The following is a 20,223-nucleotide window of genomic DNA, read 5'->3' on the forward strand; positions in this document are numbered from 1 at the left end:
CAGGAAAACAGAACACAGAGCAGCAATGCAACAGGGAGTGGAAGTCTTCTGTTGCAAAACTATTTGATGCAACAAAGCATCACTGTCCAGAACTTCTCCGCACCTGGGTGAAGTTGGTTGACTCAGCAATCCTGAGGAACAGTTTGATGAATAGTGAAAGCAACAAGCTTTCCATTCTGACACAATAAGCAATCTGTGCAAGTTGAAATTGCTACATCTTCAAATTCAAAGAGAATGTCTCAAAGATGCCAAAAATAATTTTTTTTTGTGTGTTTCTAATGGACAGCGATTTTGCCAGAGTGACACAAGTAGAATCACAGCACAGAAAGAGCCCAGTGATAATGGGAACTGCAGATGCTGGAGAATCCGAGATAATAAAATGAGAGGCTGGATGAACACAGCAGGCCCAGCAGCATCTCAGGAGCACAAAAGCTGACGTTTCGGGCCTAGACCCTTCATCAAAGAGGGGTGAGGGTTCTGGAATAAATAGGGAGAGAGGGGGGAGGCGGACCAAAGATGGAGAGAAAAGAAGATAGGTGGAGAGGAGAGTATAGGTGGGGAGGTAGGGAGGGGATAGGTCAGTCCAGTGAAGACGGACAGGTCAAGGAGGTGGGATGAGGTTAGTAAGTAGGAGATGGAGGTGCGGCTTGGGGTGGGAGGAAGGGTTGGGTGAGAGGAAGAACAGGTTACGGAGGCAGAGACAGGCTGGGCTGGTTTTGTGGTGCAGTGGGGGAGTGGACGAACTGGGCTGTGCAGTGGGGGGGAACGGGACGAACTGGGCTGAAAGAGCCCATCCGGGTTCATCTCTGTAAGAGCTATGTAGTTGCTTCCAGTACCCCAGTATTTTTCCACATTCTTACATTTTTTTCCTTCATGTATTTATTCAAATCTCTTCTGAAAATGACTGCATCCATCACCCTTTTATGCAGTGCATTTCAAATCCTAACCAGTCAGTATATGAGTCTTTCCCCACATCGCCCCGGTACCTGCGGCTATCATCTTAACATACTTTTTTTTGGTGAAGTACATGTTAATTCTGCTCTCAACTGAAAAATGTACAACCAAGGAGGTCAGTAAGTCTTTTAAAAATTGATTTCTAGATTTCAATTCAAATGATGATGGTTGCAGGATCCTACAGAAGCCCAAGAATATCACAAACTCAGCTTCCACGTCCATGATAGGAAATAATAGCTGGCATTGCAACAAAGGAAAACGCATAGCAGACCTGTGGAGAAGGAATTCATGCCTGGAGAGGGTCACTGTCTAAAAGAGTCAAGGAATACAATAATTTCATTTTTTCTGCACATCTTGCACCAATTACTGCCTGCTGAAAAAATTTACATGGTCTTCTCACACCGAATGCCTGATTCCTTCCGTCTTCATTTTGTTAATGTAAATAGTATTTCTGCTCCCGTTCCCTTCAAAATGAGATATATTCAGATGCCTCTCTGTAGCTCAGAACTCCATTTGAAGAGGTGAATTAAGGTCTAGTATCACACAAATATTATTATTTTGTGGTGAAAAGCCAATAGATTGGATTTTTACTCTACATGGAGTTTTGTTATGAAAGTGTTTTGTGATCATTTCTAAGGAGCAATATCCATTGATAATTGTATCTTCTCCAAGGCAGTGAAATGTAACAGATAGTGCAATCATCAAATATCAGTAGAAAATAAGCAAAACAACAGTCACAGAGAAATTTATTCCCAATAAAAGGCAAATTTTGCAAACAATAAATTTACTAGAACAGCAAAAGCAAAAACCTAGGAAACAGAAGACATATCTAGCGTTCCTATAAAGGATGAACATGCTCACTTTAACAATACAATTCAATCTATAAATATATATGGACAGCACAGTCAGTACTTAAAGGTGTGTGTGCACATTCATTTTTTGTTTGAATACTTATGCTCAAGATGAGGATGGTAACATTGTTATCATGAATTCACCATTTCAAGCTTCTGTCATCAAGCTCAGTGCAGTTAGATGCGGGGCAAAACCTTACCCTCACCACAACAATATGGCTGAATAACCGAAATATCACTATCTTACAATTCCAAATTAGTGGAAATATAATTTCCTTTGGAGTCGGAGTCATAGTCATCCGTTCACAATATCTTGGTTGTTAGAGAATGAGTTATAGATTCAATTTATCAGCACTGGGCAAGGCATTAGTCACTAGGCACATATCTGTAGGAGTTGGAATGAATGCCCTGAGTAATGTATCAACATTAAAACTCTCCACAATCACAAACAGAACCAATGACAAATTCCATGCACAGTACATACTTCCAGTCCATTTTACAGTCACCTGCAACTTCATATAGTATATTCTGAGGTAGTTTTTGCCACAATCTGACAGAAACAGTGTGCAACACGGATGATTGCATGGATTGGGCCGGTATCAGCAATGAAGTCAACTGGACACAAAGGTGGGAGCTCTAATATCACAGCTGGAAAAACAAGTCATGAAATGACAACTCTTTCCATCTCCATGAGGATGCTGTCCAAAACGAGGTAGAATGGCTTAGCTGTCAAAATGCATCATAACAGATGGCAGTGAGATGGGATTGGGAGGGTGTTAGGAAACAAAGTTAAAGACAAAACTGTTCTTAAGATTTAAAACGTCAAAGAAAAAAATGTACAGGATATTACTGTAAAAATTACACATTTGATCCTGGGACTTCGATGACAAGTTTCTCTCTTCAAACTTTGGCCCTGCTGTTTACACTGCAATTTAAAGCATTTGCTCATTTTTCTTTGATAATCGGCCTGTTCAGAGATGTTCTGACACAGCCCTGGAGCAGGTGGATCCTGATTCCAAGTGTCCTGGCTCAGTGTTACACACTACCTCTACATCACAAGCTTATGATTGTTATTTCTATTCCGCTTTCCGCTACAGATCAACCTATCCTGATCCTCTAAGTGTATCTTCTTGCCAGGAGGCCCAGGTTTAAGTCCCATCTGCTCCAGAAGCGTATAATAAATTCTGAGCAGAATGAACATAAAATATAATTTGAGTGGGTCTGGCTGCATTGAGCACGCTCACTCTTTGGTCTTTTTACTTCAGTCTTATAACAAGTTCAATATCAAGAAGAATACCTTGCACAGCAATAAAATGACATCAGTTAGTATGTAACGAGTTATGAGGGGAATCAATCAGAAGGTTTTCAAACAATCAAGAGCTGAGAGAGAGAGTTGTTAAAGCAAATCAGAAAGCGTAAGGAAAGAATAAACTTGTTCTTTTCTACCGAGGATTTGACTGGGAATGGAATAATCAGCTTGACTTGGGGAAAGATGGTTAGTAACACAGAGCCCAATGGTGAAAGGCATCCTAACACTGGCATGATAATGAGATTTTCCTTTTATGGCAAGAGATGCTAAGAAATAATTTCTGCCATTGTCAATGAATTTTACAGTATTGGCAGATTTGTACTGGCCAATGGTGAAGCAGCTGAGCTCTGTGCTCTAATAGCAACAGGAAAAGCTGCTTACTGTTCTCCTATCGGTCATCCAGAAAACCAAATGGGGACCTATAGCACAAATTATAGAAAGGGAAATCAGCAGTGCCTGCATGTCACACATTTCGCTTTGAAGGCTGCTCCTTGGTGACCTAAACCCAGTGCAAATAAAACAAAATAATCATGAGGTAATTCTTGCATGTCAAGTAACAACAGCTCCACTGTTACGAAAGAATGTCCCTGATACTGCAAATCATATTGGCTGCCTTAGTTTGGTTTCAACTCCATCTAAGAAACATTAACAGCGCATCCACATGAAGGCCTGACGGATAGTGGAGGTGCAGGCCCCAGCTTTTGTCTTAACCTCGGTGGTGTGAGTATTACATGGGTATTCCACTTGTTTCCAAACAGGTTATGCAAATTGGTGAATGGTGGAACTCAATAAGCAAAACCTGATGTGTTCGTGAAATGTCTTCTTTCACCACATGGTCTAGGAGGAAAGAGAGAGAAAAAAAACAGATAAAGAGAAAGAGAGAGAGGTCCCAATCTGTGTCCAGAAACTGTTTCTACTTGTATGCAGGCAAACCAAACAATTCTGGCTTGAAATCCTCCATGGACTTGAGTACCAAGGTGGCTGGCTTTGTCAGTTCTGGGTCAAGCTGCGGATCCGGAATCTGGACGACTTGCATTCCTGCCGCCAGTGCTGCTGTAACTCCATTTGGGGAATCTTCAAACACAAGACACTAATAGAAAAAAAGAAAGCATGCCTATGATAAAAAAAACAACATACATATTTTTCTCACTTCCCCCCTACTTCTCAATTCCCCCTTTCTCTTCACACTTTCACCTAGGCACTAACTGCTGGATTTTGACTGGGCTATGCACTTGACACCCTCTGGTATTATGCTCAACTAGCCATTCCTCATGTGCTAAACTAGGCAATGAAAGTCAACTCACTATTCAATCATAAGGGATGTCACAGTTGAACTTTAAAACCATCATCATCACAGAATCCCAACAGTCGGGAAGCCGGCCATTCGGCCCATCAAGTCCTCAATGACCTCCAAAAAGCATTCCACCCAAACCCACATCTCACCCCCCAACCCTTATGACCCTGAATTTCCCATGGCTAACCCACCTAGCCTGCATATCTGTGGACACTATGGGTCAATTTAACACGGCCAGGCCACCCAGCCTGTGCATCTTTGGGCTGAGAGAAAACCGGAGCACCCAGAGGAAACCTACGCAGACACCAGGAGAATGGGAAAACGCCAGACTGACAGTCACATGAGGCTAGGATTGAACCTGGGTCCCTGGCACTCTGAGGTTGCAGCGCTAACCAAGGAGCCACCACGCTGCCATCCACTTTATCTGTTCTTTCACTACATCTCATAACTTTTAAAAACAGTCACTCCGATAGCTTTCATGCCCCCAACCTTTCTCTCTAGGTCCTGAGAATGTAAGAAAGACTGTAGCTTCCAAGCCATTTCCCTGACTATATTCAATCAATTCAGCACAGACCACGTGCAAGATACCACAAGGGACAATCACACAGCCAACTTAATCTCCTGTGATTCTAAAAAGTTTCAGGAGAGGAATAAATATAGCATTTTTATTTTATTATTTGTTAACGCGATTAGCTCATCACCATTTAGATCAGCATTTACTGTGATCCCTAATTGCCCAGAGGCCAGTTAAGGGTCAAGTGTGTGCCCTCTCCACACTTCATGTCAGCTCTGATGAAGAATCATCAGGACTAGAAACGTTAGCTTGGTCTCTCTCCATGGATGCTGCCTGACTCACTGTGATTTCCAGCATTGTTTGGTTTTCAGTACAGATTCCAGCATCTGCAGTAATTTGCTCCACACTTTTGTGGGTGTGGGGATCTAGGCCCACAGGTAAGGACGGCAGGTTTCCTTCTCTAAAGGACACTCATGAACAAGGCAGGTTTTTATAACAATCAATAGTGGTTGCCATTTGGCTAACAAATATAAATTTCACTATCTGCTATGGTGGGATTTGAACCCCATGTCATTCAGAACATTAGTTCAGGACTCTGGATAACTACTGCAGTGACATTACCACTATGCCATCACCTCTCCATAGTGCAGTGCTAAGTATAATCTGACATAAGAAGAAAATACAAAATTAAGGTGAAGTAGGTTTCTCAGATATTTTTTCACACACTATCAAGCATGCAATCCAATCTCCACCCTGCATCTTTAAATCAGTGCATTATTAATCAAGTGTCAAAGTAAACACACAATCACATTTTGTTTTCTATTAAATTTACAGTAGTCCTTTTGAAATCTTTGTATTGTGATCTCTCATATACTTCCTCATCCTCGTCACTTCGAAACATACTTGTATTCTGCTCAGGTTTAACCTCAAAGGCTGTGCAGCTCTCCTTTGTGTTTCAAAATGCATCTCAATTATGGGTTTTACATAAAATAATATTTTGGTGACAGTGACCCCTCCATGTTAGCGTTTTATCATGCACCACCCCCACCCCCAGCCCAGTCGGGCGGACAGTCCATCCCCATTAATGTCTTGAACGCTTCAAAATAAAAGTAGACCTTGCCAATTCGCTTTGTTGTAGAGTGTATATCCACTCCAAAGCATTAACCCAAAGTCTCTAAAAAGCCCTCAGTCACTGCTGAAAGCTCTGAAACCACAGTGAGATATGGTCTGACTTTTGTGAAGAAGCTTAAAAGCCTCACAAAATAGCATTACCATTCCCTTTCAGAAATCTTTGGTATCCAGACATTGCATAGAAATGTACTTGACAAGCTTGCAGTGAAAGACCTAATTGACTTCAGTGATGTCTTAGAGCTAGCTGTATGGGAGCAAAGAATTATTACCCCAGTAATCTGAAAAATGGAAGGGCTTAACTAATTCCCTGAAACTAGAGGTAATTAAAATTCTTCATTACCATAGGAGCCACGTTCATGACCTATAATCATTGTACTTATTTGTTACAGTTTGCGCATACTCCTCATATTTGCTTTTGACAACAAAGAAAGACATTTGTCCCTCATCAGCATTGAACTGGTGTGCATAACAAATTTGGCAGAAGGAAAAAAGAACATGATATTGCAAAGCACACACAGAAGTACTTAAGTCATCTTTATTATCGCCAGAAATGGAAAAAGAGGAGAAAAATTGTTCAAAGTTGGCAGCTACATTTTAAGGTATTTCTGACTGTCACAGCTGAGAGAGTGGATGACTGTTTTGACCTCAACTTCATTTAATAAAGATACAGGAAATAAGACTGTTCACCACTCACATTCACCCATTTCTGGTAAAACAGATTTCAAAGGGTATTTGTGCCAAAAATCAAACTTTCTCCAATTCATGTAGGCTCCATTAATATTCCTATGCTGCACTATTATGAAGTGGGCAGCTCCGAATATTTATTGTGGACAGTGGAATGCTGTACACAGACAAAGCCTACACTCATGCTACAAACCAGAAAGTTATGAGAGCAGTGTCAGATTAGTAACAATCTAGAGATGCAAACATGCTGAGAATTGTTTCATTCTCACTCTTCAGCAAGTTTACAGTGTGGGTTTAGTGACATTCCAAAAGTACAGAGCAACGCTGTACTTGCCAAGGAGGACCACAACAAAAAAAGATATAGACAATGCTCAGAAATATGAAAACAGATATCTCTAGATCATATATCTCATATTTAAAGTTTCATTAAGACTGCTGTAGACCCCTGGTTTTATAAATATAAAACTTCCTGTTAGCTTCACATGTCTCTCTTGTAGAGTTTTCCTAAAATTTGGAGATGGATACTAAAAGCTGCATAAGTGAATCTGAATGCAATGGTACACATATTGTGTGGCTCAGTTGGCAGCATTCTCGCCTCTGAGTCTCCAGGTTCTACTCACACTCCAAGATTTGAGAACAAAAATCAAGACTAACCCTGCTTTGTAGTATTGGGCGACATGGGCAAATTGGGCTGAAGAGACTGTTTCCATACTGTGGACCTCTATTAATCCATGACTCAGTTCAGGGTAGTCTGCACTATCAGAGATGTCACATCTGAGAGGAGACAATAAACCAAGGTTCCCCATTTACCTGCTACAGTGGATATAAAATATCCCAGGGCACTATTTCTAAGTTGATCGGGGGGAGTTCTCCTTCTTGTCCAGGCCAATATTTCTCTCTTCACTAGGAGGAGGCTGAGGAGTGACCTTGGACAGTTTTCTCAAGTCACGGGGGGCATGGATAAGATAAATAGGAAATGTCTTTTCCCTAGGGTAGGGGGTTTCAAAACTAGTGGGCACATTTTTAAGGTGAGAGGAGAAAGATTTAAAAGGGACCTGAGGAGCACCATTTTCAAACAGTGGTTAGTTCATATGTGGAATGAACTGCTGGAGGAAGTGGTCAATGGAGGTACAGTTACAACATTTACAACATGGATAATACCTGAATAAGAAAAGTTTAAAGGGATATGGGCCAAATGCAGACAAATGGGACTAGTTCAGTTTAGGAAGCCTGGAAGGTATGAACAAGTTGGATGAAAAGGTCACCAAAGGGTGACTCTATAAGCAATGTAATAGCAGGGCCAAATGCTGGAAAATGAGATTAGAATTGTTAGGTGGTTATTTTTGACTGGCACAGATTCAATGGACCAAAGGGTCTTTTTCTGTGCTGCATTTCTCTATGACTATAAAGGACAGATGATGCAGAATCTTAAAATATTTTAAGGCAGTGATAAATAAATTCTTGATTACCAAAGGGATGGAAGATTAATGGAATTGAGTTAAAATCAGATCAACCATGATCTTATTGAATAGGGACTAGTTTAAGTTTGGGAAACTTAGGTGGCCTGGACAAGTTGAACTAAAGAATCTGTTTGTGTTCTGTTGACTCTTGCCAAAACAGGTGTTCTGATCAATGGCCCACTGGTTTTGTCAATGCATTGAGTGCAAAATTCGCTGCTGGGTTTCATGCATTATAACAGCGAATACAGCAAGAAAAGCACTCAAATAGTTGTAAATGATTTGGGAAGCATGTGCCTATATAAATCAAGTACCTTTTCCCCCCTCCTGGAGACACCACTCTCAAATGTTTCCTTTCACTTTTGAATAAAAGCTGTCCCAGAGATTCCAGTCTGCTTGAAGCCCAGTGAACATTCTGATCTTTGAGGATGATCCAATGGACACAACAAGCAGCTGCTATTATGGAGAATGTGCATTCCTTTAATTTGGTCCAATACAGGACCATGGCGTTCATGCCGGCAGGGCAGAGAGGAGATTCAGTCAATAGCAGTGCACGTGAAGGAAAGAGTATGATAGCAGAAAGCTGGATGAGTGATTGCCAGTTCAACTTTATTCCTCACTCGCGTTTGCTCCCATCAGGTATTATGCTATCACAATATGAAACAATAGTTCAGTAGTGTTATCACTGGACATTTCATCAAGAGGCCCAGGGAATGTTCTGGGCACCCAGGTTCGGATCCTGCCAGGACAGATGGATGGATTTGAATTCAATGAAAAAATTCTGGAATTAAAAGTCCAATGATGACTACGAATTGGTTGTTGGATTAAAAATCCATCCAGTTAATTAATGTTCTTTAGGGAAGGAGACTGCCATCCTTAACTGGTCTGCACCACATATGACTCCATCCCCACAGCAAAGTGGCTGTTGCTTAAAGTGCCCTCTAGGCAATTAGGGATGGGCAATAAATACAGTGACACACTCATCCCATGAACAAATTGAAAAAGTAACATTTCTAGCATACACAGTTTTGAGGCAGTTGATGCACTCATTTTACTTTTTCACTTACACATGCTTCCTTGGAGCAAGGGGTGAATTTTTTTTTACACATAAAAAGTGTATTTGTGAAATGTGAATAGATGATGACTCAGGATTTGTGAACAATAAAGGTGGAAGAGGAGAGAGGCAGGGGGAATGAGAATCTGTGTTGAGAAAGCTGCAAGTGTTTTTTTGTGGCATTTTAGATTCCAAAAAGCTAAGTCTGCTTGATGTGGAAAATCACCACGATGTGCCTGAAAAAGAAAATCCACTCACATAGACTGCGCAGAGAAAATTACTTTCATAGTTCTGTAAGGTGCAAGCATAGCAAATCGCTTGTGTGCACTTAACGTCTCCATGATACAGAGGAACGTTTATTACCCACCAGAATGGAAGACACCTAATCCCAGGCAGTTTGGCCGATTATTAAAACCTACTCTGCATATGGAGTCTGAGAGATTAAAACTGTCTACTCAAATTCTTAATGTGCAAAGAGGAGCCATATTTGTCCATTTGAAAAATGACATACTCTTCAAAAGCTGCTGGCAAGGATGACTGCTGCTGGTTTCTTCTCCTGAATTTTGGCCCATTGCTGCTCACCTACAGCCAAAGATAAATTTCAGAGCTGTATATAAGTTCATTCCTATCATATGCTGGACATCTAGACAACATCTACTGATTCTATCGAGTCATGATCTCAAAGGCTGTGACACATGCAATCAAAAATCCCCAAGTGTGGTTTAGCTGGCTTATCAAAACCTGACTGAATTCCATGCAAATCACTAGAGTTTCAAATAATCCAAGCATTCATCCCCATCTCACTTCAGTGAACTTTTCCTGTCATCCAGGTAATTCATTATACTGATCCCTTTACAAAAGTAGATTTACACTCAGCCCTGCTGAGATTTCAGCATGCTTTTTCTGCATCCTTTTCTGATACTTGCATACTTTAACCTCAATCCTTGTTTTTTTTCTGTGAATCTAACACCATGTAAGCCATTGTGACTGAGCCTGCATAGGTATGGAAGGTGCCAGCATGATCTGAACACTTGCCGCATTCTTAATTTGCTCCTTCTTGGGATGTGGGCACCCTTGGTTGGAGTCAGCAATTATAGCCCAACCCTGAAGTCCCTCAAGAAGGTGGTGTTGAGCTGCCTCCTTGAACTGCTGCACCCTCAAAAAAGTGACCTATTGTGCTGACAGTGAGAGAGTTCCAGGCCTTTGACTTAATAATGTCTTCTTGAACTGCTGCCATCCATGTGATGGAGGCACATCAAGTATACTTTTAGGAAGCATGTTTTGCTTCAGTGACAGGGAATAAAGTTCCAAGTCAGGATGTTGGGTGGTTTGGCAAGGAACTTGCAGCTGCTGATGTGCCGATATAATTGCTGCGCTTGTTCTTCTAAGTGGTTGAAGTCATGGATTTGGAAGGCACTGATAAGGGAGTGCAGCACTGCACTGCAGGTACATACTGCTGCCACTGTACATCAGTGGTGAAAGGAGCGAATGTTGAAGATTGCCAATGAAGAGGGCTGCTTTATCCTGGACAGTGTCAAGCTTCTTAATCGTTGTTGCAGCTGCATTCATCCTGGCAAGTGAAGAATAATTCCATTACACTCCTGGCATGTGTCTTGTAGATGGTGAAACGACACTGGAAGGACAGGTGGAGAGGTACTCGCCACAGAATTTCTAAACTCTGTCCTGAGATGGCTATCGCCCGGCATTTATGGGGCCCAAATATTACCCACCACTTATCAGCCAAAAGTCAAACGTGATCCGGGTCTTGCTTCATTTACATTTCTCAGGAGTTGTGAATGATGCCGAACATTGTGTAATCCTCTAGAAGGCAGTTGACAAGGTGTAGAGTATCTGACGGGGTTATGTGATTGAGTTAAAAAAACACAATGTTCTGACTCAGAAACAACACAGTGCTGCTGACTGAGCCAAGGTTGACAGCATGCCACCTCTATGGATCACATAAGGCTCCAACCAATGAAAATACTTTTTCCTTGATACCTTCTGACCAGTTTTGTTGCCACTCCTTAGTCTGAAACCTATGCTAGTATTCAGCCTTAATTGTTTTTTTCTGCACAGAAAACAACTGAGTTGCAGAATGTGATCCCAAAACAATAATAAAAACCTTGAACTCCCAAATAATAAAAAAAATTAACTTACTTAGTCCTCTTGAAACTGCTATCTTAGCGACTGGCTTTTATTAAGGGCTGTTTTTCAGTTGTACATTATTTCTCAAGTTGTCACATCTTTCTTGGGGCTGTAGGTCATTTTTTTTTATGCAAGTTGTTTGTCAACTTTACACAGTTAGTGTGTTTTGTAGGTTGCTTTCAATAGTTTGGGATTTGAGGTGTAACCTAACAGGGATATTTAAAAATGATAAAAGGATTCAATAACATAGACACAGAGAAGCTATTTTCTCTGCTGAGACAAGGGAAATAGTTAGAATGAAGCCACTTAGAAGTGAAAGTAAGAAGTGCATTTTCACACAAAGAGTAATGGAAATCTGGAACACTCCCTCTCAAAAGAAGGTCATGTTTTTGGATCAATTTCAATTTTTAAATCTGAGATTGATAAATTTTTGATGACTAAAGGTATTAAGGGATACAGAGAGGAAAAAAGGCAGCTAAATATCTAAGTACAGTACAAATTGTACTGTGTACAGTTCTGGTAGCTCTGCTAAAGCAAGGATATTATTAAATTGCAGAGGGCTCTGAAAAAATTTACACGGATTTTGCCGGGACTGGAGAATGTTAATTATAAGGAGAAGCTGAAGTCAGAAGTCCCATAACACCAGGTTATTGACCAACAGGTTTATCTGCAATCACAAGCTTTCGTAGTGCTGCTCCTTCATCAGGTGAAAGAGAGGCTGAATAGGCTGGGATTTTTTTCACTAGCACGTAAGAGGTTGAGGGGTGTCGTTGTAAAGGTTTATAAAATCACGATAAGGGCATGGATAAAGTGAATAGCAGAAGTCTTTTTCTATGGGTGGGCAAGTTCAAAATTAAAGGGCATATTTTTAAGATGAGAGGGGTAAGATTTAAAAGGGACCTAAGGGGCAACTTTTTCACATGATTGTAAGTGAAACGAACTGCCAGAGGTAGTTGTGAATGCTGGAACAGTTAGAACATTTAAAAGATATTCAGATAGGTCCATGAATAGGAAAAGTTTAGAGGTATGTGCAGGCAGGTGTAATTAGTTTATTTTGGGAAACTTTGTTGGCACGGACGAATTGAACTGAAAAAAAACATTTCCATGCTGTATGACTCTGCAATTCTAAACAATTCCAATGTCCCCTGTAATTCCCACCACTTGGACTTCCAGGATTTGTGCATTGCAGCAGCTCCCAGAAGCAGAAGCCAATGCACCAGGACTCCTCAGAGGCTGTACAGCTATACAGGGAATATTGGTTCAAAGTGCAGATAATCCATGTTCCAAACAAATGGTGGAACTTGGTCATGGGGCTAAATGGCTCCCACCTACTCCTGTAAAGCCACACTTAAAGATTTGAAATTTAAATTGCAAACCGTGCTGCATATTTTTACATTTAAACAATCTCCATTCGGTCTAGCCTCTCACAGGTGGTATGGTGCAACTTTTCGGAACCCACTTCGGATCCCTGGTGTAGTCCTTTGCTGTCTCCTCTGTATCGTCTTCTCTCCTGGTAAGTTGTTCTGTAATATTCTTCTGCATGCAATTGTTTCCTGATTTAGTTTAATGTTTGCTCCTTTTAATTATTGCCTTTTTTGCAGCATCCGGCAACGATTCTCCCATTCAAATTAAATATAAGCAATCCAGAAAAAGAGAGGAGGATACTCAACGATTTTGTTTTTTAAGTTCTGAGCCAATAAAGAAACAGAGTAGCAAAGAAATTGCAGTTTCAATTTCCTGCCACTTGTTGTCATTATTGCACTATTGCATACTCTGTTGCAAAGCAGCGATACACAGCACATAGCTTAAAGTTGAATGCAATCAACACTGCACCAGTGTGCTAAAACATTCAATGAATCTCAGAGTGCCACCATTTGTGTGCTCCTATGCCTTTCACAGTGAGGACATTCATTGTGGGTAAGCACCTCTGACATAACAATATTGTTGTTCAACAACTGTAGCAACCAAAGAAAGAAAAACGAGGAGAGATACAGGCAACAAAAACAAAACTCATTTTCCATTTGCTCATGTGTTTTGCAGTGTAAAAGTGTTCCATATGCATTTAGGCCAGTGCATTTTAACACTAGATCCTAGACCCTGTGTGCTACTCTTTATTCATTACCAAAAATAACTCAACAGTTACCAACAATGACAGGCCTGTAAATGTCAATAACTACCACAGACAGCTAGTATATGCAGAGAGATTTCTAAAGTGAAAAATCCTACCCACCATTACCTGTTGCTTAAACCCTAGTACTAACACTCTTTGATACATGTTTGCTGCACATTATAAAATCATAGAATTTGAAAGAAAGTTAGTGACAGGTTGATAGCCTGTCAATATAATTAACAAGAAAAACCTATCTAATTTGCAGAGATAATGGGAACTGCAGATGCTGGAGAATCCAAGATAACAAAGTGTGGAGCTGGATGAACACAGCAGGCCAAGCAGCATCTCAGGAGCACAAAAGCTGACGTTTCAGGCCAAGACCCTTCATCAGGAGTTCTTTCCAACTCTGAAAGTCAGCATTGCCACAAGCTAACCTGCTACTTCTCAACTGAATCCTGTTCACGCCCCCTGCTGTGTCTTTCTCTTCACCTTTGCAAACATGTTATCATGGCAAGTATACTGTGGTATACTGTATCCACTGTACCCTTTGTGGCTACCTCTACATCGGGGAAACCAAGAGGAGGCTTGGGGACTGCTTTGCAGAACACCTACGCTCGGTTCGCAATAAACAACTGCACCTCCCAGTCGCGAACCATTTCAACTCACCCTCCCATTCCTTCGATGACATGTTCATCCTGGGCCTCCTGCAGTGCCACAACGATGCCACCCAGAGGTTGCAGGAACAGCAACTCATTTCCACTCGGGATCCCTGCAGACCAATCATATCAATGTGGCTTTCACAAGCTTCAAAAATCTCTCCTCCCGCCACTGCATCCCAAAACCAACCCAGCTCGTCCCCGCCTCCCTAACCTGTTCTTCCTCTCACCTATCCCCTCCACCCACCTCAAGCCACAGCTCCATTTCCAACCTTCTGACCTCATCCCTCTCCCTTGACCTGTCCATCCTCCATTGACTGACATCCCCTCCCTACCTACACTCATCTCTACAGGCTCCATCCCCACCCCTTTATCTTGTCTGTCTCCCCTCCACCTATCTTCTCCTCTTTCCATCTTCAATCTGCCTCCCCCTCTCTCTCCCTATTTATTTCAGAACCCTCTCCCCATGCCCCTTTTCTGATGAAGGGTCTCAGCCCAAAACGTCAGCTTTTCTGCTCCTAAGATGCTGCTTGGCCTGCTGTGTTTATCCAGCTCCACACTTTGTTATCTAATTTGCAGATCTTGATTAGTTCTTCTGACTGCCAATGTAACTTCAGCACTTCTCCATCTATCATCAGTTCCAAAATGCTATGGAACACCTTACGTTTCAGATGATGTCTAGTTATAACGCAAAAGCTGAGAAATCTGCCCTCTGCTCCATTTCCTCTTGTTCCCTCAAGGTTCTCCTTGGACTGGGGTCCCAGAAGTTCTGCATGCCCTTCAAGCATCACTCAATGCTAGTCCATCAGGTTGAAAGCAAAGCAGTTCTGCAGAAAGCAGTATTTTAACTGATCCCACTCAATATGCATGCCCACTGTATCCATGGTCACAGGTCAACAAAGAGTGGGAATCTTGGATGCCTTTTCCTTTCCTAGTCTCAGGTCTACTTTTGGACAAGCATACGGACGTACATGGAATAGTGTAGGTTAGATGGGCCTCAGATCGGTATGACAGGTCGGCACAACATCGAGGGCCAAAGGGCCTGTACTGTGCTGTAATGTTCTATGTTCTACTGTTTCTAATCTGAATGAATACAGCTTACTCAGGGAATTACACCTAGCTGCTTGACTCAATAACACATTACCTTCTTCTAGCGGATACAAAGCTGCCTTTTGTGATACCAACGAGAGCAGAAGCCATCCATTGCATACTTGAACATAGTCAAATCTAATCTCACCTAGCAATCAGTCAATATTGATGTTCAAGTCTTTCCCCCTGCAATCTTTCACCTGTAATCATGGAAAAATCAGGAATATGAATGTGAAATAATTTCACAAGATTACAAGAAACAAGAGCAGGAATATACCAATAGGCCCTCTAAACTCGCTACAAAATTCAATAAGATGATGTTTGATCAGAGTCCTGCTTGGGCCTGTAGTCTTTGATCAAAAATCTAAATCTAAATAAAAAACCAAAAATTTAAATTAGCCTAGACTATACTGAATGACCTAAGCCTCCAATGCTCTCTGGGTTACAGAATTCCAAAGATTAATGACCATTTGAGACAAGAATTGTTCTCCTCACTTAGATTTTAAATGAGACTCCTTTTAGTTAAACTGCAGCTTTAGATTTCAACACAACGAACATATCCTCTCAGCACCTATCCTGCCATTGGCCCCAAAATCTCATAACTCATTGGAACTTTAGGAGAGTGAGTGGTGATCGCATTGAAAAATATATATTTAATTTACAACCTGGTGATCGCTGGGTGATTAAAGGGTGACGGAACCGAAAATAAACTTGATTCAATTTCTTTTTTGTTAAGAGCATTTGTTAATAGTGATTAGTGATCTATTTCATCAATCCTCTGGTTCGAGGGGTTGGCATGCTGGAGGTAGACTACCTGTGGGCCAGAAACCCTGGTTTGGGGTGCCCAGCCAGGACCTATTGGTCCATCAAAGGTGCGCTTGAGGTCAAACAGTTCAATTGTCAGCCTGTAAATTCCTCCAAAACAGATGATGGCAGGTGATCAGAGCATGAGAGTTTCCAGGGCAGCCATCATGGATAAGACAACGGTACTGTGACCATAAGCAACATAATGGAAGAGCGTGGTCCAAACCTCAGAAATGAGGATGAGAAAGGCGACTTTATCTCCCTCTGTCTGAAGTAAGCAGTAGAGGACGGTTCAAATAAGGGGAATGGCTTTTTAAAAATCTAATTATGGGATGTATGTATCTCTGGTGAGGCCAGGCTTTTGTTGCCCATCCCTAATTATTTGCAGGCAATACAAAGATCAGTGGAGTTGTGGATAGTGTAGAAGGTTGTCAAAGGATACAGTGGGATATACATCAGTTACAGATATGGGAGGAGAAATGGCAGATGGAGTTTAATCCGGTCAAGTGTGAGGTGTTGCACTTTGGGAGATCAAATGTTAAGGAACAGTATGCAATTAATGGCAGGACACTAAACAGCATTGATATACAGAAGGATCTTGGGGTTGAAGTTCATAACTCTCTAAAAGTAGCTACTCAAGTAGATAGGGTGGTAAAGAAAGGTGTATGGCACGCTTGCCTCTACTGGTTAGAGGACTGAGTACAAGAGTCAGGATGTCATTTTGCAGCTTTATAAGACTTTGTTGAGGCCACATTTAAAGTATTATATTCAATTTTGGTTGCCACTTTTCAGGAAGGATGTGGAGGCTTTGAAGAGGATGCAGAAGAGGTTTACCAGGATGCTGCCTGGATTAGAGTGCATGAAGGAGAGGCAAGAAAAAACTCGTTTTTTCTTGATTGGTGCAGGTGAGGGGAGACTTGAAAGAAGTCTATAAAATTATAAGATGCATAGATAGGGTTGATGGTCAGAATCTAGTCCCCAGAATTGAAATGTCTAATACAAGGGGGCACGCATTTAAGGTTAGAATGGTAAAGTTCAAAGGAGACGTGAGGGCGAAGTTTTTTTTTCCCACAGACAGCGATAGGAGTCTGGAACACACTGCCGGGGTGGTGGTGGAAGCAGATATAATAGGGGCATTTCAGGACCTTTTAGATAAGCATATGAATATGCATGATGAGGAGGTGGCGATATTGGACTGGGGTGGAAAAGGTCAAGAATCACATGACACCTGGCTGTAGTCCAACAGGTTTATTTGAAAACACAAGCTTTTGGAGCAAAGCTCCTTTGTCAGGTGAAGTGAGGAAAATGCATGAAATGAAGGGATATGGACCAATGGGAGAAGGGATCAGCTTCATTTGGCGTCATGTTTGGCACAACATCGTGGGCCGAGGGGCCCCTTCCTGCGCTGTACAGTTCTATATTCTTTGTTCTAATTACCCTCAACAATTTAGTGATGAGTTGCCTTCTTGAATCATTGCAATCCATGTGAGGGAGAGATACAGCGCATGTAGGATCCATGGTTTAGGATTTTGACCAGCAACAATGAAAGAATTAGATGTCAAGGGGAAATGGTTAGCTTTTCTTTGTTGAAGACCATCAGTCTGTCCCACTTATCAACCCTTGTGTGTATAGTGTCCTGATCTTGTCGCATATGGAAATAGGATGCTTCAGTGTCTGAAGAATTGTAAACAGTGCTGAACATTGCATTTCACTGCACAATCATTGATGAAGCAGCTGAAAATGGTTGGAGCTAGGAAATTACTTTGACCTTCAACTGTCACAAACATTTTCTTTTGTGTTAGATATGACTCAAATATTCCTCCTAATTTCTAATAGTTTGGTTAGGACCCCTTCCCAATACTCTGTGAAATGCTGCCCTGATGTCAAGGGCAATCACTCTCACATCCCTTTTGGAGTTTAACCATTTTGTCCATGTTTGGACGAAGGTCATAATGAGATCTGGAGTCAAGTGGCCCTGCTGGTATTCAAACTGAGTTCAGTGAGGAAGTGTCACTCGATAGCACTTTCAATGACTCCTTCCATCTCGTCACTGATGATCAAATGCAGACAGATGGAATAGTAATTAGCCAGTATGAACTTGTCCTACTTCTTGTAGACAGGACACAGCTGGGCAAATTTCCTTATTGCCACCTGCTAGCTGCAAGGGCATTCAAAGAAAAGTAGTTTTTCTTTAAAAATACCAGCTCCTGTGTCAATTTCTGCTTCCTTAGACTGAACCAGCCTTCACAGCTAAGTAACCAAACAGTGCATAATCTTGATCCACTAACTCATTGACAGAGGCTAGTGTAAGAGTTTTATCTGATTTCAAAGATCATTCCAAAGATACTTGCTACTTTATAACAACAGCTTTACATTTTCTAAGAGCTACAACCATGTTACCTTCAGACTGCAAATTAATTTGCGTGTGCCTATACTGGATGTGGTTAAGAATTTGAGAATCTAACTGTGGCAATACCTAAACTAATGCTTAATCACAGGCCTGCAAAACATGCTGCTTAAATTATGTTTCTTGCACTAGATTTTGATACTTGTTATTCATTTCATAAGATCATGTGCAAAGAAAATACATCATTTCGTATTGCAAATTCCCATTTAAAACCCTTCTTATTAATCACTTCTTCTCCGACTTTAAAGCCAAGTTCTCCTCTTTGACAAAGCTTTTGTCACCTTACCCTTTCTCCAATTGAACGTCCATTTATCTCATGCCTCTGTAAAGTGGTGTGAAAACTGTCTTCAATTGCAACTAAACAAGGGGAATTGGATTTCTTAGTTATCTGTTTGCAGAACAATGTTACACTTGTCATAGAGTCATACAGCACGGAAAAAGACCCTTCAGTCTAACCAGTCCATGCCGAAGAATAATCCAAAACTAAACTAGTCCCACCTGCCTGTTCCTGGCCCATGTCCCTCCAAACCTTTCCTATTCACATACTTAACCAAATATCTTTTAAATTATGTAACTTGTGCTCACATCCATATTTGAAGTTCATTCTACATGCAGAGCCTCTGACAAAAATTGTCTCTCATTTCTTTTTCAAATCTCTCACCTCTCACCTTAAAACTGTGTCTCCTAGTCTTGAAATCCCCTAGGAAAAGACACTTGCCATTCACCTTATCTACACCCCTCATGATTTTATAAACCTCTGTAAGGTCATCCTTCACCTCTTACGCTCCAACGAAAAAAGTCTTGGCCTTTCTTTATAACTCATCGCCCATCAAAATCTTCCATGCAATCTTCACAAGATTACTAATAGAATTGGAGGAAATTTTGGTTGAGATATCTCACTTCATTATTGCCATTATTCCTCTGGGTATAGAAATAGGTGCCATTTTAAAAGCCCCTTTTACAAACATTCCAAACTGTCTCGCGGAATGTTATCAAATGACACTAAGCCACATAACACCATAACTACCTCAGATACTGAGGCAGTCCACTCTCATTGCAGCAAAACTAGAAATTCATCCAGGCTTGGGCTGGTAAATGGCAAGCTACATTTGTGCCATCCACGCTCCAACCAATGAACACTTCCAACAAACTAAAATCAAGTCATTTCCTGGAGTTTAACAAAATGAGATAATGGGTCGGGGATCAGAAGGTTCCTTGCCAAGATCCATTTTAAGGTGTGTTTTAAATGAAAGAGAGGGAGAGGAAGAGATGGAAAGACTTGCAAAGGGAGTTCCAGAGTTTAGGACCTGGTAGCTGAAGCTGCAACAGTCAAATGTTTGAATGATTAAAATCAGGGAACTTTAACAAGATCAGTATTGTGAGGTGATGGGGCTGGAGAATACAGAAATGATGGGGGGGGGGGGTGCGGTGTAGGGCCATGAAGAGGTATGAAACAAGGGTTAGGATTTTAAAGGTACAAAGGACTGAGTATTCAAGAAGCAAAGGCAGGCTTTACATACATACGAACGTATGAACTAGGAGCAGGAGTAAGCCATTTGGCCCCAGGTACCTCTTGCACATTCAATGACAGATCGGTGTTGTGAACAATTTAGACTTACATAACTAAGGAAAGATTTATTGGAATTTGAGTTAGTTCAGAGAAGGTTCACTCCACTGATTTGAAGTATGGAAGGATTTTCTTTTGAAGAGAGGTTGTGATTGTACTCATTATAATTTAGAAGAATGGTAGGTGATTTATTTGAA

The 20,223-nt window shown here is 41.2% G+C and overlaps 1 protein-coding gene across 5 annotated transcripts in view; it reads right to left on the minus strand.

Annotated features, from left to right (window-relative positions):
- Positions 1–1,722: 1,722 nt before the first annotated feature.
- Positions 1,723–20,223, minus strand: part of pudp (pseudouridine 5'-phosphatase) — a 35,996-nt gene continuing 17,495 nt past the window's right edge. For all 5 annotated transcript variants that reach the window (XM_059646822.1, XM_048532697.2, XM_048532695.2 and 2 more), the window contains one exon: positions 1,723–4,204. In XM_059646822.1, the coding sequence (XP_059502805.1) occupies positions 4,028–4,204 (177 nt within the window). In that variant the 3' untranslated portion in view covers positions 1,723–4,027. The remainder of the gene's footprint in view (positions 4,205–20,223) is intronic.

Source organism: Stegostoma tigrinum, chromosome 6 (genome assembly GCF_030684315.1).
Source record: "Stegostoma tigrinum isolate sSteTig4 chromosome 6, sSteTig4.hap1, whole genome shotgun sequence".
Lineage (NCBI taxonomy): Eukaryota > Metazoa > Chordata > Chondrichthyes > Orectolobiformes > Stegostomatidae > Stegostoma > Stegostoma tigrinum.